Raw genomic sequence first — 24646 nt, 5'->3', positions numbered from 1 at the left:
GCGTGTGCATTACACCCTGGCAACCGATACCTGGCCGGGTGGCTGCAAAAGCGTTGTGCCATCAAGGAGTGAGGACCTGTCACTGGCTAGCTAGTGCGGCACCGACGTCGGTCCGTGCCCAGCTTCTTCTTCCGTTCATACGCCCGTCAGGCCTCAGAAACGTATTCCTCTCGGGTACTTTAATTCGCTGTTTGCCGACGTGAAATTTTGTCAAGAAAAAATACTCACTTTTTTAATGGACGATCTTTCAAACCTTAATTTTTCTATGATGTTACTATCCAATAAAGGGCCTGCTTTAGCTAGGAGTTCTGTTTATCGGCGGGATCTTAAATATGACTAAATGCATGCGCCCATTAGTCATGATTAGGTGTTCAATTGATTATTATTAACTAGTCTTGATGGTACATTTGGCAAAACGTTGCATGAACCTGGCCAAGCGTATTCTATCTGCTAAATTCCTGTTGAATGAACATGTGAGAATCAGATTAATGCATGCTTCCATAATTTCACCACCCCACCAGGGGTTTCATATTATTCTTGACTTCGATTCGATAATATCAATGTATACACGACCAGTATATCATTTCCAAAGAACTAAAAAAAATGGGTAATTTGGAGTACTCTAGAACCACCTCTCGGTACATGGGGTTATAGTATTAGAAAGTAAATGCATCCACGGTCCTATTATTATTGATCTGGTGTCAGTTGTGTTCTAAAATTATAAAATTGCACACTTGGGTATTAATTTTATTTTAACTGACGCACGTGAGGTCCTAAGCTGGTTTTGGTCCGTTTGACCTGCCAAGTGGCAAGTTGACCCTGCAAACGTTGCCGGGGGTCACATTCAAAAACAGTTTCATTTCAAATATGGCTTTGACCTTTGAATGAATGGCCGTACTGTTTATTTTTGCGGGAGAGTGAAAGTTTCCTTTCAACGATAAAGTAGCTACTCGACAACATATTTGGAAAACTCTCTAACAGAACAACCACCCAATAAACTTCAGCGTGGTGCATATCAGACCAAGAATCACTGTACTTTACGAATTTGTAATGGCCTTCCTTCCACAAAAATAGATCGGTTAGCTACCCCTGGCAAAGTTCTCCACAAAAAAAAATTTGTCGATCATCAGTGTATGCTGCCGCCTGGTAAAGTTAGAAGGAGACCCTGCCATCATCCATCCTTAACTCATACTCCTTGCCCGTTTAGATTGACTAGGAATGTCAGGTCAAACAGAAATCAGTGAGACCACCAAATATCGTCCAAGATGCACGCGGCGTGCCGGCCGGCCGGCGTAAAGTTTGCCCACCGCGGCGGGCAGCCGGTCACTTTCTGCTTCGGTCCGTAGTGCTCGGTAGAATCAGGCGAAGCAGTCGCCTTCCCTGCCGCCGATTAATGAAAGAAAAGAACGCGCACGTGAGCTACAGGCAGGTTCCCGGAATGAATTGACCTGACCCCGTAGCGCAAATTAACGTTCCTTGCACTTGCCCAAAATCTTGTCAATTCTTTCTCTTTTTCGCGAGAAAATCTTGTCAAATCCTTCGTCAACCTTGTGTATTTTCACATAGACGGTCAGCGTGGCGCCTTCAGAGCTTTGCACTTTGCCAAATTCGTGCACGTTGCACGCAGACTGTCGTCTCCGGAGCTTTGCACTTTTGCACGCAGATTGTCGTCGTGTTTGTGAACACGTTGCTATATTTTGCGAGTTGGAGATTGCCGAACTCACCGCGGTGTCAATACTCAAGTGTCAAAACTCAAAAGACTTCGTCCGGCCGGCAGGTGGGTCAGCCGTGGCCTGTTCCGTATGGCATCGAGCACAATTGGATCCCGATGCAGTCAAATGGTCTAATTTGCTCCATATGGCACTAGCTGCTCCAGCATGCATGAGTGACGTGCATAGCAGCTAGCGGTCGGAGGATTTCGAGTTAGCCTGCTGGCTGCTGCGACTTTGGGTTGTTGCATGTTTGTTTCGTCGGCCAAGGCGATTTGGATTGCATGCGGAAGCGTGTACGCAGCACAAATTCAAACTCGTAGCAGTTGACCTCTGACGGCAGTACCTTTCATCAATGTGGAAGCACGTGATTGTGTGCTTGTGTTGGATGCGACGAGGTCGAATACACCAAGTTGCGCTGATCAACCCGCAAAAGAAAAAAGGTCATCTTTGAGAAATACAGACATTTGCCATGAGGTACTGCTTTTCTGCGGATTAAAAGAGTGAAAATATGCCTTTGAATGAACGGTAGTAATGTTTTCTAAGTATACTACACAGTTGAGAAAAGGGTTGCAACATCTAGCACCAGCAGCTTGTTTGGATTCCTGGGAGGCCCACGTCCTGATCACACTAGGCGTACGTAGCAAAGGAAACGGCATTCTCGTGTGCTCATCCATTACCGCCGGCAGTCAACACACTGTTCCAAGCTCTTATCCAGCCGCCGCCGCACCCGACGGGCCACGATGCGATCCGATCAAAACACCCACAGGCTGACTCATCATCATCACTCATCCAAGTGGATCATTCCAACCCGGTGCTTCCCATCCCTGCCGTCCATCGGGTCGTATCTGACGGCCAGCAGACGACGACTCCTCCATCTTCTTTCCAGTCATCTTCCCCAGACATATAAAAACCAGAGCATCACCATCATCATCACCACTGTTAAACTAAGCACATGTTGCACAACAATCACAATTGATAAGCCAAAAAGGGAAGCGGAGTCCCGGACGGGGAGAGGATTCCTTCCAGCTCTCAGGTCTCAACCAACTTAGGCAGTGCACGCCCACCGGCTAGCTGCAGCTTATCTTACACAGACACTCAAACATTTATAAGCCAGACTCTTCCTCGCTCTGCCCGCCCGCGTATACCATTCCCGTCCGGTTGTTCCGCTAAACCAAACCAGTGGGCACCCTCTTCTTTAGCCTCGAGTTGCTGCTGGCGCCGATGGCTGCTAATGACCCGAGAGCGGTGGTAACCACCGCGCCGTCGTCTTCCGGGTCCTATTCCTCGGCGTTCCTGCCGCCGCCGTCGCCGTCCGACGGGGACCTGCTCCGCTCGCTGCACCGCCTGGCGCGCGACCTCTCCGCCGTCGAGACGCCCGCGCCGTTCCTGCGCGCGGCGTTCGCGTCCATATCCCGGCGGTCGAAGCTCCTCGCCGCCGCCTTTGACGACCTGCTGCTGTGCGCCGCCGCCGCGGGGGATGGCCTGCCGCGGTCCGCGTCGCTGTGCCTGCGGGAGGTGCTCCTGGTGCTGCAGCGGTTCAAGGCCGTCGTGGCGGACTGCGGCGCGCGGAGCCGGATGCGGCTGCTGCTGCAGTCGGACGAGACGGGCGCCGAGCTGCGGGACCTGCACCACGACCTCGCCACGATGCTCGACCTCTTGCCCGTCGCCGAGCTCGGGCTCGCCGACGACGTCGCGGACCTCGTCGCCCTCGCGTCGCGCCAGTGCCGCCGCTGCTCGTCCTCGTCCCCCGCCGAGGCGGAGCCGCTCAAGACGAGCATCCTCTCGCTGATCGAAGAAATCGAGCGCGAGATCGTGCCGGAGCGGGAGCGGCTGGAGGAGATCCTGGAGGAGGTGGGCATCAACGACCCGGCGAGCTGCAGCGACGAGATCGAGAGCCTGGAGCGCGAGATCGGCGACCGGGCGTCGGAGAGATGGACTTCCTCCATGATCGCCCTCGTCGGGCTCCTCCGCTACTCCAAGTGCGTCCTGTTCAGTGTTGCCACGCCCCGGCCTTCAGATTCCAAGGCGGACATCGAGCTCGAAGACGGGGAAGAGTCACCGGCGCCTCCTCCGGACCTCCGGTGCCCCATCTCTCTCGATCTAATGCGCGACCCAGTCGTCGCCGCGAGCGGCCAGACCTACGACCGCGAGTCGATCGGCCGGTGGTTCGGCTCCGGCAAGTCAACGTGCCCCAAGACGGGGCAAGTCTTGGCCAATCTGGAGCTCGTGCCCAACAAGTCCCTCAAGAATCTCATCTCCAAGTGGTGCCGGGAGAACGGCGTGGCCATGGAAACCTGCGAGGCCGGCAAGGGCGAGCAGGCCCAGGCGGTGGCCGCGAACAAGGCGGCGCTCGAGGTGGCGCGCATGACGGCGTCGTTCCTCGTGAAGAAGCTCTCCGTCTCCTTCTCCCCCGAGGCGGCCAACCGCGTCGTGCACGAGATCCGGCTGCTCTCCAAGTCCGGCCCGGAGAACCGCGCGTTCGTCGGCGAGGCCGGAGCCGTGCCTCTGCTCGTGCCCCTGCTCTACTCCGAGGACGCCGGGCTCCAGCTCAACGCCGTGACCGCGCTGCTCAAGCTCTCTGCCCTCGAGGCCAACAAGAAGCGCATCATGCACGCCGAGGGCGCCGTGGAGGCGGTCACACACATCATGGGTTCCGGCACGACGTGGCGCGCCAAGGAGACCGCCGCCGCCACCGTGGTCAGCTTGGCGTCCGTGCATTCGTACCGCCGCAGGCTCGGCCGGAACCCGGCTGTCGTGGAAAAGCTTGTGCATCTCGCGCGCGCCGGCCCGCTGAGCACGAAGAAAGATGCGCTGGCCGCGCTGCTGTTGCTCGCGGGCGAGAGGGAGAACGTCGGGAAGCTCGTGGACGCTGGCGTCACCGAGGTGGCGCTGTCCGCCATTAGCGACGAGGAGACGGCCGCGGCGGTGCTGCAGGCATTGGCCAAGCGAGGAGGCGCGGACGCCATCGTCAGCATCGACGGCGCCGTGGCACGCCTCGTGGTGGAGATGAGGCGCGGGACGGAGTGGGCCAGGGAGTGCGCCGCCGCTGCGCTTGTGCTGCTGTGCCGGCGCCTGGGCGCGCGAGCGGTGACCCAGGTCATGGCCGTGCCCGGCGTCGAGTGGGCGATATGGGAGCTCATGGGCACCGGCACGGATCGCGCGAGGCGGAAGGCCGCGTCGCTCGGCAGGATATGCCGGCGGTGGGCGGCCGCTTCTGCTGCCGACGGGGAGCGAAGCGCCGAGTGCCCCGCGTCCAGCCTGGTGCCTCCGGCAATGATGGCTTCGTAAAATTTTACACGCATTGCCTCCTAGGACTATAAGATTTCTTCCCCACTTCTTCCTGTACAAAGTTTGATTTAGGCTGTCACGATTCTTTGGTCAGGGAGATAGATAATGGTGAGTGGTTGATCAACTGTGTATATTGAGCTCTACATCGATGTAATTCCTTCTGTTTCTACCAAAATTAAACTCTTTCTATGCTGGAAAGACATACATACAGAAAGTATACAAGCGGCAAATTTGATCCTCCATTTGCTCATTTCCGGATAAATACTCTTCCATAGCAAAGGATAGTCAGTTCGCCTTGTCTTTCCGACGTCCCAGCTATTTTGATTTAGAAAGGAAAACAATGGATTTGTTGCGATTCACTTACTGACAGGCGCAGTCTCCGTCGGCTCCATGATCCAACGTGAACAGGAACAAGCAACTGGGATGCACCGGCGCTTTTAGTTTTTGTTATCATTGAGGTGGTTGATGGGTCCATCCAGTCCAGCTCGAGTGATTGCGATGATTGGGACCAGCGGCCAGCTTCGCCCCCTCCTGCTGTCCGGAAAACATGATTCGGGACAGAAAGAGAGCAAGAATAGGCGGAGGGTGCACTGCACGTCTGCACGCAGCACGGCAAGGAAACGCCTCCGCCGCGGCGTCCAGGCGTAGGCGGGCGCAAGTGTTCGATCGGTTCGTCGAGTAGACGCCAAGATGCCGTTAAGTTCAACTCTCAACCGACGCGCAGAGCAGAACTGCGGCGCCTTTTTTTTTTTGGCTCCGGCGGAAATGGACAGTCGGATTCATATCTCACGTGGTGTTTCTCGGCGCACGCGCGCGCGCTTGGGTTCCTTTTGGAGAAAAAGTACGGAATTTTGCTAGTGTCTCTGCCTGAATTTGACCTCTCCGTCTCGATCAAGTTGGACGCCCCGGGGACACGATGAAAGACTGTCTCACATTATCTTACTGAAGGAGGAAGCAGCACCTTGCTTCCCCCGTGGAAAGATGCACGGATGGCGTTCCCTCTCATGCCCCATTCGAGCCATGCTTGTTTTTCTAATCGATAGATGTGGCTGACAGGCTCTCTTCTGGCGTTGCCTTGCATCGGGTGTTCCTGTCGTGCTCAAAATCGCTTCCCTGACTGACAGCAGCAAAGGGTAGAGGTCAGTCGATTTTGAAGCCATGTGTTCCTTGATTCTGGAACAGCTAGCTCCCTTGTTTCAACTTTTCTAAACCAGCACAATTCACCGCATAGTTTTCTGTTTGACCCAGCCGCTATTGGCAATTTGGCATCAAGGCTGTGCCGACCGAGACAGATTCCGAATGCTTCCATAGTTAAACGAAGATAAGTGCAAGTGGCCGTAGAAAAGAACGGAATCAGAAAAAGGCAGAGAAGAAATGGAGTCATGCACGAAACCGCTGTCCATAGTCTGGACGGGAAAAGAACTATCCTGTCGCACAGCTAACTTGTAGACTGCACACATGTTCGACAGTCACCGTGGCAGCCTAGTCACACTCATCAATCATGGATTCATTGTACTGATGACCATTTGACTGGCCAGACACACTGCCGCGCTGCGGAGATCTGGAGCAAAAACCTGTCGATTTTTGCAGCCGCAAAGCGGACCACGGGTGCCAGAGGTGGGGTTTATCTGTGGCGAGTGCAGTGGCCACCCGAACCTGTGTGCGTCCACAGAAATGGCAATGTCCTGTTTTAGTGCCGGGCTGAGAAATGTCCTGGCCGTCCCCTTCAGTCACCTTCACGTTCCTCTACGGGGTAGCGATCGTGATGGCATGTTCGGCGACGATGGCGGGGGAGCTGGCACGCCGGTGAACAGCTACATCAGAGAGGTTGGAACCACGTGGTCCTGGAGCATGGGCTTCGGTTCTGAATCTGATCTGATCGTGTCAATTTTTGTGTAAAAGCTACCAAATGCAATGAAGCGGAACTTCTTGTCATTCACAAGGATCCTTCGTCAGACGGCGCCACATGTTTGTGACTTGTCATTCACAAGGATCCTTATTGGGCTTGCACGGTTCCTAGATTTACACTTGATTTACCGAATAGATAGGAGCTATCCCTGACCCTGCAAGTTTTTTTTTTCGTCACGTCATTTTCTGAATCAGAATGAAAAGGCCCTTATTCATCGAGCCCGGTCTTGGACTCTTGGTACTATCTAGAGTACTCAAATGGTTTAATGCGAGTAACAGCGAATTTGTCAACTTGAGTCTGTGTCAAACAATACTGCAAAATGAATGTCACCATCTTATCCCCCGAGACATATCAACAGGAGCTTCTTCTTTCTTTTTTTTAATAAGGAGTACGGAGTATATCAATACGTACGAGCCTCCGTCGTCTTTCGGGCTAATTCAAATGCAGACAAGTGACGATTTGCATTCACTAAACTACAACTACTCCGTACTAACGAAGTTAGACTTTGGAACTTAAATACAAGCACTCATGCGCCGTGTTATTCAGGACGATACGTTAGTTGGTTGGTTTGTTTCTGCTGTGACATCGGGTCGTCTGACATTTTGTTTGTTAACAGAAACAAAGAAGATACGGACATCATGGGTATACTTAATTAACATGCCAGTCATGCACATGCGTCACTTTGTTGACAGAAAATTAAGAAAAATCATAAACAAAAGTAAACGGGCCGAGAAGAGTAGATGAATGAAGCTCCAGCCTATATTCGAGAAAAAATTCTCGCAAAAAAAAATATTCGAGAAAAATTAAGAGTTCATAAAATGGCCAATGTAGCGAGAGCAATTGATTGCTTAACACCCTTTTTGGGAGCTACTCGAGTTAACTAAGACCAAATGATCATGACAGCAGCAATAGTACCGGGAGTACTAACTTCCGGTAATCCGGTTCGTACATATGTTCTGTTTTCTGCATCCCTTTCGCCTGTACGATGGGAAGGAATGCGGCGGTTCCTTCCCTCTCGTAGGCCCAATGACCCGTGTGCCCAGTGCCATGGAGAGAGGTACTGCCATCTTTTTTTCAGAGAAACGACCGAAGCTTTATTAATCAACAAAAAACATAGGGATACAAAGGTTCGCTGGGGAATGACCCAGCCAAATATATTGACCTGTTCGATCATGTTTTTTATCGATTCATATAAATAAGAACAATAGATCGAAACATGCTAAACGAATATAAGGAACGAAAATCCACTGTAGAACTAAAAGCTTCATCGTGGTCTTTCGAAATTAACATCTCTGGATGGATCTTGGAACTACGATCTAGGAGGCGGAAGGAAATAAGAGAGGCTTGCCGGCCCTCGTTGGGCCTTCTTTTGGGTGGTCTATCAGTACTCGCTGGCCCTACCAAACTACCCATCATAATTACGGGTGGGCTAAGAACCTAACAATAAGGCCCGATAATGGGCCCGAACTCTCAGGCAACCTCTCGGCCGGTCCAGGGAGGGGAGCAGAACAAGCATAAACCCTGTTCCTAACTCTGAAGTGCGTGCAGATACTACAAGATATACAAACTAACAAAACGTAACACGTTTGTTACGTTAACACACACAAAAAAAACGTTACACGTAACACACAGACGCAGATGACGGTAATACAACGGCGCGTGCACGGCCTCTACCCGTGCACCGCACCGAGAGCCAACCTCACATCACACGACGGCGTCGACGATGTCCGTCCGCGAGACGACGACGCTGGCCCGGCACAGCGGGCAGATGGTCTTCCTTTGCAGCCACAGGTCGACGCACTCCGCGTGGTACACGTGCCCGCACGCCCGCAGCCGCCGGCACGGCCCCGCGCCCGCCGCCGCCAGCGGCCCCTTGCATATCGCGCACGGCCGCTCCTCCTCGCGCTTGTTGATCTGCCCAGCGGCCGGGACGTCGACGGCCGCCTCTTTGTTCAACAACCCTTCGCGCCGGCCAACGACGGCGGCATCCTCCTCCTTGGCCGGATCGCCACCCGCCTTGGCGCGGCAGCACACTACGCAGCCTATCGCGAACAGGATCACCGCGACCAGCGCGACCACGCCGAGGATTATCCCGATGCTGGCGAACTCGACCATGGATCGGCTCGATCAACTCTCTTTCAGCGCGTTTGTGGCACGTGTAGATCCAAGTATATACTCCTGTATCAGATCTCTGCGTATCGTGATTAGGCCTACTGGGGGTGCTTCTAATAAGTTTGTTACTAGTTTGTTTCCAATGCTGACCAACCCCCTGACACGTTTGTTTCGGGAGGGAAACATATTTGGATAAGTATTTTTGTTCCAATTCCACAACAATTTCGAGTTCGTTTTTGCGTACGTGCATAACCACAGGAGAAACAAATCAGAGCTAGCGTACCCCGAAGAGGAATACTAGTACGATCATGACACGACCCAAAATAGAAGTAAATCCTGCTAGTTCATGCCGTCTGCCTGCCTGCCTGTTTCTGCTTATCAATGACAGGGAAGCAGAGTGGCCTCACGTGCAACCATGCGCTAATTGGCCACATAGATATATAATTAATCTGAGTGGTTAATCACGAGCGTTTCGTGTTCGATTTACACGTAGACCACGCACATATCGCATTGCTTTACCTCGCATCGTGAGGTGTTTAGCGAAACTTTATTACGCGAAAGCTTAAGCACATTTGGGCTTTGATGGGCTGTTTACTTGTTTTATACACGTATACGTGCAAAGTTGCTCCATCATGGAATACATAATCTAGCCTCTGGACCAAGTGTATGGGGGGTGAGCACAATTAATCGGGTCGTTCAAGACGAGACCTTAAATTTATCGTCGGCATAGAGACTTTGAATGAAGACACTGAACGCCTATTCTTTTTTATACAGGGCATTGATCAGGAAAGGCTGAACGCATATATTCAAGCATTGTACGTGTCCAAAAACCAAATTTCACCAACCAAAAAACTTTTGTTTATTGATTGCAACGTGACGCGCCCCCTCTGAATATTCCCCTTCTATCCCCCACGGTAAGATCTGGAATAGAAGGCAAGAAGTCAGAGCTGCAGTTACAGAGTCTAAATTAAAAGGGCAGTCTTACGGACAGTCAGGTAGAGCCAAGGCGGGCGCTAAGCAGCGAGATTAGGGCCGCTTCCTTCGGTCGGCCGCATCCTCTCATCAAATCCTCAGCGTCTGGGGATTACAAAAGAAGTCCAGTCCCCCCAAGTGGTTCCCACTCCCCCTTCTCGATCCACCCCTTTTTCTTGTTCGAATCCATTGGAGCCCACGACGTCTCTGCCTCCCATAACCTCTCGGCCCTCCACTCACCCGGAAGATTCTGCGCCGACTGCCTCACTCCCGCTGCAGCCTTCTCTTGCAGGCTTTTCGATTCTTCGACGATCCGTGCAAGAACGGCTGCCGATCCTGGAGCTTCCGGGGCCGGCCACCCAAGAAAGGTACCGCACTCGCACTGTACCACTCAACTTAGAACTTAGTGTACGATTAAGTGACCGGGTTCTTGTTCTGATCTTCTCTCCTGTTTGGCAATCGGCTAAAACGCAAAACCCATACCAATTTCTTTTCTGAGGTACTCCTAGCAGTACGTTCTTGGCATTGATCCAGTAGAAGTGCTAGAACCCAACATAATCTCGTCGAAAGCCGCGATCTTTATTCTTGGAATTCGTGCCTGTTTGACTTCTTGTCTCAAACAGCCTGAAGAAAGAACTCTCGGTGTCCGAACCGAAGCTGCCCCGTCGCGCTCGCCTTGCACGACGGACGGAATTCTGCGATATGGATCCGACAGCGAGGAAGACGAAGAGGACGCCTTCCAGTCTGCTATTCCGCATCTCGGATATCTGCAAGGTGCATTCCGTCGGTGTCGCGCCGACCGTCCGTGAGAAGCCCAAGGCCGACAGCACCGCCACCGGCGGGAGCAGCAAAGACGGAGCACACCTGAAAGTGCACCCACACCAGGTGTCTGACAGCGAGTGCCTCTCTGAAAGTTCCCCTGCCCGTTGCCAGGGAGCGGTCGTCGACCAGCTCCTCGACGCAATCTCTGGCCTTAAAGTGGCTTATGTCAACCTTCAACAAGCTCATGTGCCGTATGATCCTGAAAAGATCACGATTGCCGACGAGCGTTTCGTGTCGGAACTTGAAGAGACTGCTGTGTTGAAGAATCTGTATGTTAATGTGAACGAATGGAGCAACCCAAGGTACCTGCGTCACATCAGCTCTAGGATTCAGGAGCATCAGAAGTTGGTGATGGAGTTGCAGGCGAACATCTGCAAGAAAGAATCTCAAATTGGTTGGCTTCGACCGGAGTTGGACGAACTGGAAAGGAAGAACATGGCACTGGAAGATAAGATTGGTCCGGATGCATTGCACAGAGAGGGATACTTCACAATCAGGAAGGGGATGTCGACTGAAATATTCATGCATCTATACGAGCGTTCGTCGAAGGGTATCCAAGATTTTGCAAAATTCATCATTAGTTGGACAAAAGTTTCTGGATGGAACCTCGACCAATCCACATTTCCAATCGACAATCATGTTGTGTATCAGAAAAGGGCTGACAAGAAGTATGCTGTGGAGGCCTATTTTGCTTGCGTGATGCTTATGGGGGACAGAGAGGACTGTTTTCCCCTGGATTCTTTTGATCGTGTTATGAGTTTCAAAGATCCATTTGATGCTCTCATGAATGCTCCTGATTCAAGTTTCGGTAGATACTGTAAAGCAAAGTATCTAATGGCTGTGCCCCAGAGCATGGAGGATTCATTCTTCGGAAATTTGGATCATAGAACATTTGTCGAGAGCGGTGGTCATCCAAGGACAACATTTTACCAGAAATTTGTGACAATGGCAAGAAATACATGGGCACTACTCACAGTTGCTCGTTCTTCAAATCCTAGAGCTGAAATGTTTTATGTCAAGGCAGGTGTTCAGTTTCGAAAGGAACACATGGAGAGTACGGCAGCCAGTATGATCACAGAAGAAGAGAATATTAGTGTTGGGTTTACAGTCATGCCAGGATTTAAGATTGGATACGCTGTCATCAGGTGCAGGGTTTATTTGTCTACGGTTAAAGCAAAGGACTTCTGAACACATCATATAACAACCATTGGGTAAGCAGAACCAATCAGCTCTATAGTAATTCTGATTTGAATTTCTGCTAAGTTCCTCATGTATTCACCCCAGGAATTTAGGAGCATTAGCTGGTAGATAATAGCCCATAATGTTAGCTCGTAGAATATTGTGTTGATCTACATATGACATCTTCAGTGTTTTGTTCAGTTTTTCCTTAATCATGGCTTTGTTCATGTGCTAATTTGATTCATCAAAGAAATGGAATTATAGAATGTGCATATGCTCCTTAAATAGGATTTCAAATGGCACATAATACTGTTCTAATCCCTTGAGGCTATAACACCCATCTATTTATCTAACCACGACACAAAACGATGCGTTTGGTAGTACAAAAGAAGTTCATCCGCCGAAGAGTTTGGCGAAGAAGTTTGTCGGTTTTGAGTTCTCCGCGCAAGCGACATGAACATATCTTCCTAGCTTGTCAACTTGCCGTGGCTCCCCCCTTGTGTCTTTCTTGCAAACTTTGCAGGTCTTATCCACCCAACCTTCCTCCACATATTCCCCATCAACTGCATTCAGAAACAAATTTGGTCGGTCGGTAGTGCTAAAATAAAAGATAACTACCAAGATGTTGTGCGGACAAAATAATTTTGAAAAGTAGTCATATTAATTCTAACAGCTTGTTCTGCCTAGCAGTACGCAGTACATATTGCACTGTCTGAGAAGTCAAAAGTAGACAAAACATGCAGATATTCACTTGATGCAGAGTTACTGGCCTACTGAAATGAGAAGTATAGGTAAGGTACCATCAACATATGACTTGAAGAAATCCTTGTAGGTGCCACCAATCTTCCTCCGAAGGGCAGCATACTAAATTACAAATCCAACCAGAAGAAATTCATCAGCATAACGAAAATTTCAGATCATACCAAGAACTTATTCACGTCTGCTGATCATCGCTGGTTCAAAATGTATACCTGCTCCCTTGTCATCTTCCCTTCTTCTTTAATGGAATCCCTGGCTTCATACAGCAGCTCCGCATCCTTCTCCGAGCGGACCTGCGAGAAGTCCAGCGCCTCTGTGATGCTCCCAAACAAGGACTGCTTGGGCACCTTCTCCTCCTCTTCATCTGATTTTGCATAGGCCCTGACTGATCTTGTACTGGCGCTGCTTGGCTTGAAGGATGGCAAGCTCTGGTGAAGCCCAAATGTGGAGCTTTGTGAGTGGGGCAGTGCGAGAGCCCTCATGGCCATGGCTTGATCAGCTGGGACCGGGATTCAGTTTTCCTTCACCACAAAGTAGAAGAAGCTATAACTGGTGAGTGATCCACGTCCAGGCCTTATATATGTAGGGGCATTTGGTGTGTGCAACCAACGGCACGCCATGGCAGTTTTGTGGCGGTTAGCAAGGCTGCGTGGTGCAAGGCGAGCCTGACAAAACGAGAGGGAATGGAGTCCCGGTCGTCTGCTACGCTGAGTGTTTGGCCAGGAAGAGTTGCAGCGGCGTGGACTGCGTAGCTGGTTTAGTTGATTGGTAATGTATGGACAGGGAAGATTTCTGGCGGGCTGTTATTCTGATGGAAAGCCATTTAAAAGCCCAAATATATATTAGCTCAATGCGGCCCATCTCTAGTGTGTTCCGCTGCAATCTTTCGTTGCTTTCTGTCCTGCTTCGAATTGCCGATCTGAAGAAGAATTTGAATTCCAGATTGAGATTTGCCTTCGGCCCACTGCGGCCCCACGGCCCACATGCTCTCACATGGAAGTTCTAGGCTTCTAGCACATGCACCAGTAATTATAGCCACGGTTGTTTAACCTTCTTGCTTGACTTGATGACTTCCACTAATAAGTACAACACATAGAGCCCCGAGCAGACCTGAATTTAACCCGTACCGAGTTGGATTAAGGTCCAGTAGCAAATTCTAGCATGATCGATCTACCACGTACCACGGTACCTACTATAGGCTTACTCTAATGCTTGAACCTCCAATTATCTGCTTGAAATGAAGTCCTTTTTCGGGCGCTGAGTGTTGGACAGAACACTTGTAGAGTTGTAGTGCTACATCTCGCCGAGTCCAGTTGATGCCAGCAAGTTGTTTTAAAACTGGACACTGGCCGGGAGTATCTTCAGACTGAGCCTTGAAGGCACCTGAAAAGAGGCAACGTTGGGAACAGTGGACATTGGTTCGGTCGCCGAACATGCCATATCATATTGCTGTCATAACGCGAGCGGTACTCCGAGTAGATGGATTGATCCAACAAGGCAACAACCACGTGGACCTGATCTATCAGCTGCCGCATTGTTCTCTATCATCATCATCAGGTTCAGGGTAACTGCAAGGGTAATAACAAGCCAGTAAAACAAACATAGAGATTAATCAGTCACAAGAGGTCGATAACCTTTCCAATTAAGGACAAGTAACCTGCCCAAACTAAGCACGAATTAATGAATGGCCGCGACCAAGAAGAGATTGCGGCCTACGTAGAATGGGGCGGAGCCAGTGGACCACTGGGGCGCATGGCATGATGGCCGGATTATGCATGAGCTGGATTGGGAGCCAATCAAAGGAAAGAAAGAATTAGCGGGAGCTTCAGGTTTCGCTGCGGCGTCCTTGTCATTGGATCGCCAGAACCCAGAGTCTGATCGGCCGCCGAGACCACAGCTCCTTCATTCTCTCCTTGCCTCTCCGGCCACGCCTTGGCAATCTATATCCCACTCTGGCAAGTCTCCAAGTTCAAGCTTTTATGAGCCTAGCTTGCACGTGTATTGTATTGTCACGTCAGGCAATGGCCTCAAACAGGGCTTATCCTCGCCTAAGCACATTTCGGTACACACACGCATGCCACACGTATATATACGAGGTGTACTATCATGTTCACCGTCCGGTGAGAACTTCAGACATGAAAAGATCCGTATTCTGCAGCGAGAGACTATGTCCGTATATTTGCTTACCAGAAAGCATTCACCGTACCCAGTACTGTGCGTAACCACCGGTGCATTAGGCCGCACAAAACATGATTAAAACCTACGGAGCACTACTTCACTAACTGATCACCAGGACCATCACTCATGAGGAGCTCAGTTTCAGGACAGTAGCTAGCTAGCTAAGCCAATTGTTGCTTTCCGTCACCCAGAAGCATCCGTATTTATTTATTTGTTGTGTATCGCGGCAGGTATTCGATCATGTCAGCAACCGGGACCAATACACAAATAATACCAAACCCGATGACCCGAGACGCGTACGTGCGCGTGCATTTGAATATCGCTCCCCCAACGACCGTGCTGTCTCAACCTGCTCGGTTACTCTGGCAGCACTCGCTCGGTACGCTCGTCGATTGATTAGATCTGAACCTTGATTGGTACTAGCGGGAATGCGGGAAGCAACATCGATCATTCAGCATTTTGCCGAATTGTTCTGAATCCCCGGACGGTTGATGAAGCTTGCAAGTTGCAATGTAGATGAAGCCTACTTTGTCAAAGGAGGACAGCCGTACTACGCATATCCTAATCCGGATTCGCTGACTAACGAGCAAAGCCAGCGAGCGACACTGTCTAGTAAAGAATCGGGAGTCCGCAAAAGAAGGCAGGCCGGCCTCTCTCTCTAATCTGCCAGCATTGTTTCAACGCGATTAACAATTCGGCGGGGAAGATTAGTAGTCGGTGAAAGGCGGCGGCGGTGCTCGATCACCGCAACGCCCGACAGCCCCGGAGAAAACTAAAATCGCTGCCCCCGGCGACGAACCGTGCGGGCTGGACTTTGAAGGGATAATCCCATTATCTTATGCGTCCGTGCGCTAAGTGAGGCGTAGTCGTTTGCCTGCTTGTGCTTGTGTGCCTAGTGGAGTAGAATCCAGGGGGAAGACGCGGTTTGCCGATCTAGGAGCACAATATTACGGACACGGTAGCTGATGATGTATTATTTGCCCGTAAAAAGATGTATTTTGCTTGGCGTGCACACGTGGATTCGATCGATTTTTTTTTTTTGCAGGCTTGTGCTTGTCCACGGGACAAAGCAGTGCACGCGCGGCGTGTGTATCTACCTAAGGACTGGAGCCACAGGACCACACTTGCACATTTTACCTTCCGAGCGCTAAGCACAATGAAACCGTCATCAATCTTCTCAGACGCTACTCGATCTCCTATGTAAAGTCATACAGCATAGGATTGAGGACTCGGTTCAGTAGGTTGCCTGGAGTCGCCGCCAAACCGGGTAACCTTACAGAGGCTCTGTTCTTTGTAGGAGTCTGACCCTTCACTTAAAGGGATAGTTTAGCCTTCTTCTCTCTCTGTTCGACCAGATGGTAAACTTCCGGCTAAAAACAACGGGATGTGCTAAGAAGTGTCCACACCTGCAGTCCGATCTGACTTGAATCGCAATTTTAAAGGCATTTGATTGTTGCAGCAAACAAAATGCCCAATGCAACATGAAAAAAAATTCACGTACACAACATTTCAGAGCATTCCACTATCCAACAAAAAGTGCAAAAGACAATATTTCAAACACATCATCGCAACATTATTTTTATCCATACAACTAATCTCTATCGTTTGCAAGTTTTTTTTGTAGAAGATGAGGTTCAACATATCCAACATGAAACGTGACAAAACATATGCAGCTTTCACTGCTGCAGCATGATTGAACATTTGCAAAGGAATCCCAGAATCATCCAGCATGTTGCGTACCATAGACTACATGAGCTTGTAGCACGTCAAAACAACATATGCAACATAATAAACCCTGAAATGTCACAAATCTCCCACCATCGTGCGCGGGGGAATACAAAGGAGGAAGGGGCTGATGCAATCTGGTCGATAGATAAGTTGGTCAAGAAAATCATCTCCTAAAAGAAATAAAATGGTATTATGGACTTCCAATCCTATCGCTGCTATAGTGCTATGTCAACGCTCGTGTTCACCTCTTTGTCTCTTTCGAGAGATGGAGCACATTGTCGCTCTGTCTCCCCGTCAAGCGCCCATAGCTTATGCTTGTCACATCTCCTTTACCATCCAGTCTAGTTCTAATATTAACCCGTCCCCACTAACTAATGCCATCATGCGTGGTTGTGTGCATCGATTGATGCAGAGGCCGGGGCTTCCACCTCTTTTCCAGACAAAACTAACTAATCCCATCATTGTAGTACTCAGGATGTTTCTTCTTACAAGACATCTTAGTTCTTGACATGAGCGCCGCCAATTCTCTTCTCCGTCATATCTTTCAGCAAGCACCAATGCAACCAATGCTAGCTTCGATGGGGCCAACAGACATCGTTTCCTCCTTGGATCAGCAAAGTACCTGTTCATAGCTCACTCCGGGGTTCTCTCTTGATCTTTTATGGCTCATTCGATTCAAAGGAAACCAAAACATAGGAAAAAAGAAAAACTTAGAATTGCCATAGGAATTGTCCAATTTCATTCATATGGTAAAAAAGATGTTGGACCTAATGTTCAATTTCTCCAAAAACAAACAATGGAATTCAATGAGATTCCTAAGGAATCATTTTGCTTGTTTCTTACGAAACAAATGCAATGCACGGTGAACCTTTCTTTGGAATCCAGAATGCTTTAAATTTCCTACAAAATTCCTGTGAAACGAATGAGAACCTTAAGCAACCGGGATTTGTATGATTTTCTGCCTAGTTTTTCCATAGACTTGTATATAAACGTGACTCTTGACAATCCTTAACAGCGTGTCATTAACATATTGTCCACAATCAAAATAAAATAAAACTGCAAATTCTTTTTTTAGAGATTGAGTTCTACGACATGTCAGGGAGAATCTGGACGCAGCTCCTCTGACGTGCCCGAGGTGCCGTGGCGTTCGCTGACATGCGGGGCCTGGACCCGGGTGTCAGCCACCACAGCGGCATGCACCGCAGCTCCTCTAACGGAGCCGAGGTGCCTGCGTCTCCGCGCGCCAAGTCATTCAGCCGGCCGGGCAGCTTACGTGACACGCCATGCAACCCAAGGTCGCACTGCATTGCAGCGCAAGATTTGACCGTTGCCCCAAAAGCCGCGCACGACAAACTTTTTTAGATTTACACGATCAACGTGGATCGTCTTTACGCGCCTGGATCACCTGAACCCAGGATCTCAGTCACTAGTACTCTCGCGCTGTTCTGAACGCGAGCAACAATGGCTCACCCCACAGAGTCCCAGACTGACCGATCATAGCGAAAAAAGTTGCTGAATTAGTACTGCTCATTATCTTGCAGGCGATGGAAAATAAAAGGATTAAACAACAGCTCCCGGACAAAACCGCTTTCAACGCGCCATAGTTAAAAAGGCCTGATGGGAAAGAAGGTCAGGGGAAAACAAACAAACAAACAAAGCCATTCATGTCAATCCTTTTTTTTAAAATAAAATAAAATTGAACAGGCCATAGGCCATTCGTGTCAATCCTATTTCCTACGTGCAGGTCCGTCCGTCTCCGACCAACACTCCCTGCCACCTCCCATTCCCCTATCTAATCCTGGCAACCCATTCGCAAATTTTAAACGCTTTCACGTCAAACAAATCACCGCCAGAAGTTGAGCTGAGCCCTTGGGATAAAACCGTAAAACCCGCAACGTGATGACAATCTGAGACGTCCATGACTCGACTCTCGATCGAGCGAACGCAGAGAGGTGGAACGACGAAAATTGATTCTTCTGATTCTCTCGAGCCGTGACTTCCCGGAATCGGCCATCCGAGGTGGGGGGCCACGGCGCATAGAGAGGAGCGAGGACAAAAGGCGCCTCGCGTCCCCTCCTCTCCTCCTCCTTCGCCCCACTCTATTACCCGCCCTTTTCTGCCCTCTTCACACATACTCCTCTGCTCAGCGCCATCTCCTCCGTTCCCTTCCCCTGCACCTCTCTCTGAGCTTTGCTCTGCTCCTCGTGCAGACCAGGCTAACGCGAAAGCCACCAGAAATACCCGCACAAACATAGCATAGGCAAGGCACAAGGATTTTACTCCATGCCCGTCTTCTTCTAACCGCATATACTCATACTGTTGTCATACCGGAGCTCGACATTCCTCTGTAAGAAAGAAAGCAGCACGAGGAGGGCCGCTGGCCATGGGGAGGCACAAGTTTCGACTGTCCGGCATGATCCCCAACGCGTGGTTCTTCAAGCTCCGCGACATGCGCGGCGCCGCCCCCGCCAGGGCGGGCCAAGGCGCGGGCTCCCCCGGCGGCGCGGCGCGGGCGAGGCCGCCGACGCCGAGCACGCCGCACAGGGCGTCCTACTACTACACGCCGCGCGCGGGCGACCTGCTGCTTGTGGGCTCCTCCCCGCTCCAGCACCGCCCGAGGGCCTCGGACACGCAGTTCCCGCCGCTGCCGCTGTCGCCGCCGAGGCGGTCCAGGTCGTCCACCAGGCGGCGGCCCGTCAAGCTGGCGGCGCCGCCGTCGGCCAGCGGCAGCAGCGCCATGTCCTCGCCCGTGTCCACCGGGTGCCGCCGCTGCCGGCGCAAGCCAGAGCTCGTGGCCGTCGAGGCGCCCGTCACTCCGCCGCCCTGCCGCCGCGACAAGTTCGTCGGCTACAACGACGACGATTCCGACTCTGTGGAGATACTGAAGACGAAGCCGACGGTTGCCATATTGCCCGAGGACGACGAGCTCCAGGGCAAGCTGATCACCTCCGCCACGGACATCATCATCGACCTGCGGACCAACAACAAGACGAGGCCCGACCACGACACCGACAAGCTGCCGCTCCCGCCGATCGTGACCAAGCCCGCCAGGAGGAAAACGCCGGACGCCGGCTGCGATCCTGAAGACAAGCACGTCGACATCAAACCGAGGCGGTCTGTGTCGTCATCGGCGCGCCGGCTCAAGACGCGCGCGAACACGCCGCGCGTGTCCAAGAAGTCCTCCAGCAGGCCGCCGGCGCCTGCAACGACGAACACGAAACCGCAGGCGCAGCCGCCTCTGGCGGAGAGCTTCGCGGTGGTGAAGACGTCGCGGGACCCGAGGAGGGACTTCCGGGAGTCGATGGAGGAGATGATCGCGGAGAACGGCATCTGCACCGCCGCCGACCTCGAGGACCTCCTCGCCTGCTACCTCTCCCTCAACGCCGCCGAGTACCACGACCTCATCGTCGACGTCTTCGAGCATATCTGGGCCAGCCTCGCGGACATCAAGTTGTAGCTAGTAGAAATCCAGGGCAATGCAGTGCGCGGCTCTTGCTTGCATGCATGTTGAAATCCCCTGCGTGAACAAGAGCTGTCCTTCTTACTTAATTAGCTCTTGTTAATGATCCTAAATTGGGTACGATATATATTCCCCCAAGCCTGTGAAGCCATGCTGTTCTTTCCTCCCTAGTGTACCAGCACCACAGTGCTACTTTGTTCGATCGAGACCAAACCTGTGATAAGGTTCGGGCGTACAAGTAAACAGTAGAGTAACTGATGGGTTGTACTACTCCGTAGAAGTAGACTAGAAATGTACGATCGTAAAGACAACTGTTGAGAATATTAATTCCTAGTAGTCTGATTAAGCTTGAACAGTTAATATTCTGCAAGTTGTTGATTTTAGTGGTGCTAGGTGGCCTCGTATAGCTAGGCTCATATGTCCAGTGACCACTATTACTTGTACTCATTGTAAACACGTTTTATTAGCTCCAGTTGAAAACTTATTGAGTATCTGATGGTGATGTACTGACTCTGTTAATTACTTTAAAAAAACTCTGTTAATGAGTCCCACATTATTTGACGAGCAACTAATCGCTTTTATTATTTTTCGAAAGGGGGGCAAAATATTTGCCTCAGATTCATTAATTAAGAGAGAGTAACAGAACAACAAGCCAAAGCAAGACAAGAAAAAAGACGCGAAAAAAGCACGCTCCGAATCAAAGCCCTCTCCCTACATCAAGGAGGCCAAATGTCGAGCACCTGCAATCACCTAGTTGGCGGCGCCAAGTTTAATCTTCGCTAGGATAGCCGACAGCAAAGACGAGTGCCCCCTGAAGATAAGGGCATTTCTCTTGTTCCAAATCTCCAAGGACACAAGCATTGTCAAGGAGGCTAAGGATCTTGAATGGTTATTCATTTTGGTCCATCGACTTTTAACCGAGGTCTCCGCGCTCCATTGAGAGGTAAGAACGGAGGAGAGACCAAGCAAATTGATCAGCATGTCCCAAAACTGGTCTGAAAACCTGCACTTTAGAAATAAGTGGGTCGCTGACTCTTGGACTTGCTTACATAGTGACCTGCTCGAGTGGCACTGATAAGGGTTGGGCAACTTGGGCAGGTGACCCTTTTCGGCGGCATCGACGATCGTCCTCTTCTTTGCTTGGATTAGGGGGATGAGTGGTTCAGGTCAAGATGCGACCTGTGCAGTTTCACTCTCTTCAAGCATTTTTCTCCCACAACACAAGTAGGCCGAAGGTGCCCATTGTATCAGGAGACGGCTAGCATGAGTGTAGGTGCCAACCGGTAGAGATGATGGATGGTGACATGGTGGATTCAACAACAAGTGCATTTAATTTCTCTAAGGTGAAAACCCATTATCTTGTCTTTTGGTTAGATCAGGCGGCCCATGTCCTTGTTGATGGTGTTAACTTGACGTTAGGCATGTTAATCCTAGTTTGACCCGTTTGGTCAGAGGAACGAACGGCCGTCCCTTCTTGATGACCGTCATTTATGTTTATTCATGTTATTTCAGTTGGTGGATTTGGTCCTTGGCAATTGGTTTGTGGTAGAGGTGGCGGAAAATTACATGGTTATTGCCTCTGAATTTTTCTTTTCCATTTGGCAAGCTGATTTATTCGGCCTCTGATATTGATGCTGGGCATCTTGCTAATAAAACACGGCTGTGTGCATTCAAGAACGCAGAGTATGGGAGATTTTGTCGTCCTTGTGGGAAGAAAAATCCTTGAAATTCTGACATGATAGAATTAACTGTGACTTTCGAGTTCCTGGTATTTTCTCTTTAACTGCTACGAGTAATTTGGTACAGCCTTTATTCCTCCATCAACAAGGTTTACTTTACCTCGCGGCATACGAGGTTAGCATTTCTTTCGAACAAACAAGGTTTACTTTATTCTTCGTAATCCGATAGAAGCTTCTTCTCTTTATATTTTGGGGTAGGCTATCCCTTGGTTCTTGTTCTTCAATGCTTACGCACATAGGGACCTTCTTGAGCCAGCTGTGTAACTAGTTAGGGGACAGCAGTAACAGCAGTGGCAGACAAAAAGCCTAGCGAGTAAAACACTGAGCAATCCTACTGCTCTTGAGGGAGACTGGGGGTACCGTGGTTTGGAGATTCCACTCCCCAGCAATGAGAAGCGTGCATGCAGATCTCAAGGCAAAGAATTCACTTCTGGGCAGTACTAGTAGGACGCTAGTACTTTGGACTTGCTAGGCTATAGGTTATGTAGCGGAAAATGCCTGTTTCTCTTAGCACAGATATATACAATCTGAGACCAAACAATATTGTGCTTATATTACCAATGTCACTATACAACAATGAGAGTCGTGCGACTAATTTCTCACCTGCGGGCCTGCGGCGCCCTTCCTGCATCCATGCGTGGTAGACGTCATGACAAGAAAAAGGATACACGAACACCTGAAAATAGATAAACTGAATCGACTTCGCTCTCGAAACGGAGTTGGATTCAGCTTGAGCTCACCTGGAACGTGAGACTGTCTCTAGGGATCAACGGGTCAAGGACGGATTAGTATCGGATCACTGCGGAATTCGTCCTCTTCCTTCCACTCACAAGAACATGGGGATACCCCTCTGCATTAGTCCATTTGTCCCCATGCAGCAGCTAGCGTCGAGTCCCAAACGAGGGTCCCGTTCCATCTCGTGGCCGTTAGCTACTCCTCGCTATCGCCTTTGCTAATGTTCCGGGATAACAACAACACGGCATGATTACATGCAACCACCGCCTTCACATCAAGCGACTATGGGACTACAGCCGTTGGATTCTCGCAGCATATCTGGTGTCGGGTTAATTAGAGGCCGAGGATCAAACTTCAAACGCGCCCCGAATGTCGTCTGTTGCATTCTTCTTAACATTACCGCATTTAATTAGAGTTAGACTAATGGCAATTTTCTGTATAACTCCTACACTTTGAAAGGGCCTCCCGTTTCTCCTCGAATACCCGATAACAGTATTAATTCAGACGGCCCTTGGCCCTACTGCACCACCTGAATCTGCACGAAGGATTCGTACGGGTGCGTCCCATTCCTTCAGTACGAGCGGTTCGCGAGTCAACATACATGTGCATGCACAGGGCTGCTGAACAGTTGAAGCTTTCCCCCTGAATCGATCGGTCCCTCGGACCTATCTTCTACTATCTCGCGCATACAAGAAATCCAGTGTTTACTGTTGCAAGAAGCTTCGACTTTTGCCCCGTCGTCAGAGGTGACAGGATCCGAAGCCAATCAACGGTGATGGGCACGTCCCAATCTGTCTCCCGATTTACAGCTTCAACGCAACGCCGCAGACGATAGACATAATGAACTTACCATATGGCCCGTTTGTTCCATGAACAACAAGCATGGCGATGTCCTGCAATTGCTGCTCCTCGCCGTTATGATTTTCCGCAGTTCTTGCCGCCCAAGATCGAGCCATCGACTGGGTTGGGTTTAGAGGGTTTTTGGGGTACCCCGGTACTCCAATACGAAAACAGAAGTACCAAACAAATCTGACCGCCCAAGTGAATGGCAAACTTGATATTTGCCAAAGGGTAGAACGGTACTTTCAGTTATCCCGGTAATTACAGGCGAAAGAAAGGGAAAATTGCATCGATTTGGGCCGGCGGCAGCAATGGAGGTCCCGTCAGCAACCTGATCGATGATTCTCGCGGTGGAGGACGTGGAGGGGAGGACGCCGGAACGTAGACGAGACAGGAGCAGAGGCGGAGTTGGAGCTAGTCAGAAGAATTAATATTGAGCTAGCAGATGTATTCGTTGCAAGAACAAAAAAGCTATAGATCGATTCATGGAGTCATCTCCTCATCTAGCTCCGACAGAAAGAGCGCCCATGGCTGATTAGCTAGATCCATTGTGGCGTCATCTCTCTCTCTGCTCCGCCCGCGCAGCGCCCAGCCCAGCGGCACCACCCCGCGACTACAGAGGTCATGTCCAGCAACGTCCCGCTGTGCCCGACAACGTCTATGTCCGCAACTGCGGCGAGCGACGGCGGCGCCGTTCGGGCCGCCCGCGGGCTTTCGTCTATTTGTCCGGTTAGCAGGCGCGGCGGGCTCGTCTGCGCAGGCAAACACGCACGATGCCTTTTTCTTTCTTAATTACGATTTTGCCCTCCGAATCAAGATACTCCGGTGGTTTTCGACTCGGTACTCCGTGCGATTGACGAGGGAGTACCAGATAATACTGGTCACCAGATCAAGGCAAACAAACGGTTTATATTAAATCCGGGGTACCGTAAAAGAACTCTGGCTTTAAGCTCACGCACGAGAACGCCTGCCAACTACCTGAACTATGACTTCATTGGATCGAGATTCAACAGGGCAATGGCATGGCAAGCGCCAGAGGCCAGCTCTGCAGATCCGGCCAGTGTGAAATGTTTACTCAAGAAGCTAGTCGCAGATCGCAGCAGCTTCCTACAAGCATCTACGCAAACCTGACAAAAGGCACTGCAGCTGCAAGCTGCAGCTATACACATCGGGCATTTACGACGCTCTCGGATCAGAGGTCTTCAATGGTGCA

General features: G+C 50.5%; 5 protein-coding genes across 5 annotated transcripts; 3 read left to right on the top strand and 2 right to left on the bottom strand.

The window, feature by feature from the left end:
- The first annotated feature begins 2642 nt into the window (after nt 1-2642).
- On the top strand, nt 2643-5242 carry LOC100844054 (U-box domain-containing protein 16). Its single transcript, XM_003564460.4, has one exon. It carries the CDS (start codon nt 2934-2936, stop codon nt 4998-5000), a length of 2067 nt encoding a protein of 688 aa, XP_003564508.1. The 5' UTR covers nt 2643-2933; the 3' UTR covers nt 5001-5242.
- A 3371-nt stretch (nt 5243-8613) lies between these two features.
- Nucleotides 8614-9024, bottom strand: LOC104583346 (RING-H2 finger protein ATL63). The gene has a single exon (XM_010235237.1). The coding sequence runs from the start codon at nt 9022-9024 to the stop codon at nt 8614-8616; it is 411 nt and encodes a 136-aa protein (XP_010233539.1).
- An 851-nt stretch (nt 9025-9875) lies between these two features.
- On the top strand, nt 9876-12320 carry LOC100839200 (protein GRAVITROPIC IN THE LIGHT 1). The gene is made up of 2 exons (XM_003567186.4): nt 9876-10361; nt 10617-12320. Exon 2 carries the CDS (start codon nt 10696-10698, stop codon nt 12001-12003), a length of 1308 nt encoding a protein of 435 aa, XP_003567234.1. The 5' UTR covers nt 9876-10361; nt 10617-10695; the 3' UTR covers nt 12004-12320.
- Nucleotides 12210-13329, bottom strand: LOC100843443. The gene is made up of 3 exons (XM_003564458.4): nt 12966-13329; nt 12795-12858; nt 12210-12557 (listed from the first exon to the last, which is right to left on the bottom strand). Exons 1-3 carry the CDS (start codon nt 13239-13241, stop codon nt 12388-12390), a joined length of 510 nt encoding a protein of 169 aa, XP_003564506.1. The 5' UTR covers nt 13242-13329; the 3' UTR covers nt 12210-12387.
- A 5394-nt stretch (nt 13330-18723) lies between these two features.
- On the top strand, nt 18724-20610 carry LOC100838894 (transcription repressor OFP2). The gene has a single exon (XM_003567185.4). The coding sequence runs from the start codon at nt 19043-19045 to the stop codon at nt 20114-20116; it is 1074 nt and encodes a 357-aa protein (XP_003567233.1). The 5' UTR covers nt 18724-19042; the 3' UTR covers nt 20117-20610.
- Nucleotides 20611-24646: the final 4036 nt, after the last annotated feature.

This window comes from Brachypodium distachyon, chromosome 2 (genome assembly GCF_000005505.3).
Source record: "Brachypodium distachyon strain Bd21 chromosome 2, Brachypodium_distachyon_v3.0, whole genome shotgun sequence".
Taxonomy (NCBI): domain Eukaryota; kingdom Viridiplantae; phylum Streptophyta; class Magnoliopsida; order Poales; family Poaceae; genus Brachypodium; species Brachypodium distachyon.
Note: the sequence above shows the minus strand (reverse complement) of the source record. Positions and strands in the feature narration are given on the sequence as shown.

Coding starts and splice junctions, on each gene's coding strand:
- LOC104583346 (XM_010235237.1), bottom strand. CDS start 9,024: ATGGTCGAGTTCGCCAGCATCGGGATAATCCTCGGCGTGGTCGCGCTG.
- LOC100843443 (XM_003564458.4), bottom strand. CDS start 13,241: ATGGCCATGAGGGCTCTCGCACTGCCCCACTCACAAAGCTCCACATTT. Junction 12,859..12,965: donor GGAAGATGACAAGGGAGCAG/GTATACATTTTG, acceptor TTTGTAATTTAG/TATGCTGCCCTTCGGAGGAA. Junction 12,558..12,794: donor CTTCAAGTCATATGTTGATG/GTACCTTACCTA, acceptor TTCTGAATGCAG/TTGATGGGGAATATGTGGAG.
- LOC100838894 (XM_003567185.4), top strand. CDS start 19,043: ATGGGGAGGCACAAGTTTCGACTGTCCGGCATGATCCCCAACGCGTGG.
- LOC100839200 (XM_003567186.4), top strand. CDS start 10,696: ATGGATCCGACAGCGAGGAAGACGAAGAGGACGCCTTCCAGTCTGCTA.
- LOC100844054 (XM_003564460.4), top strand. CDS start 2,934: ATGGCTGCTAATGACCCGAGAGCGGTGGTAACCACCGCGCCGTCGTCT.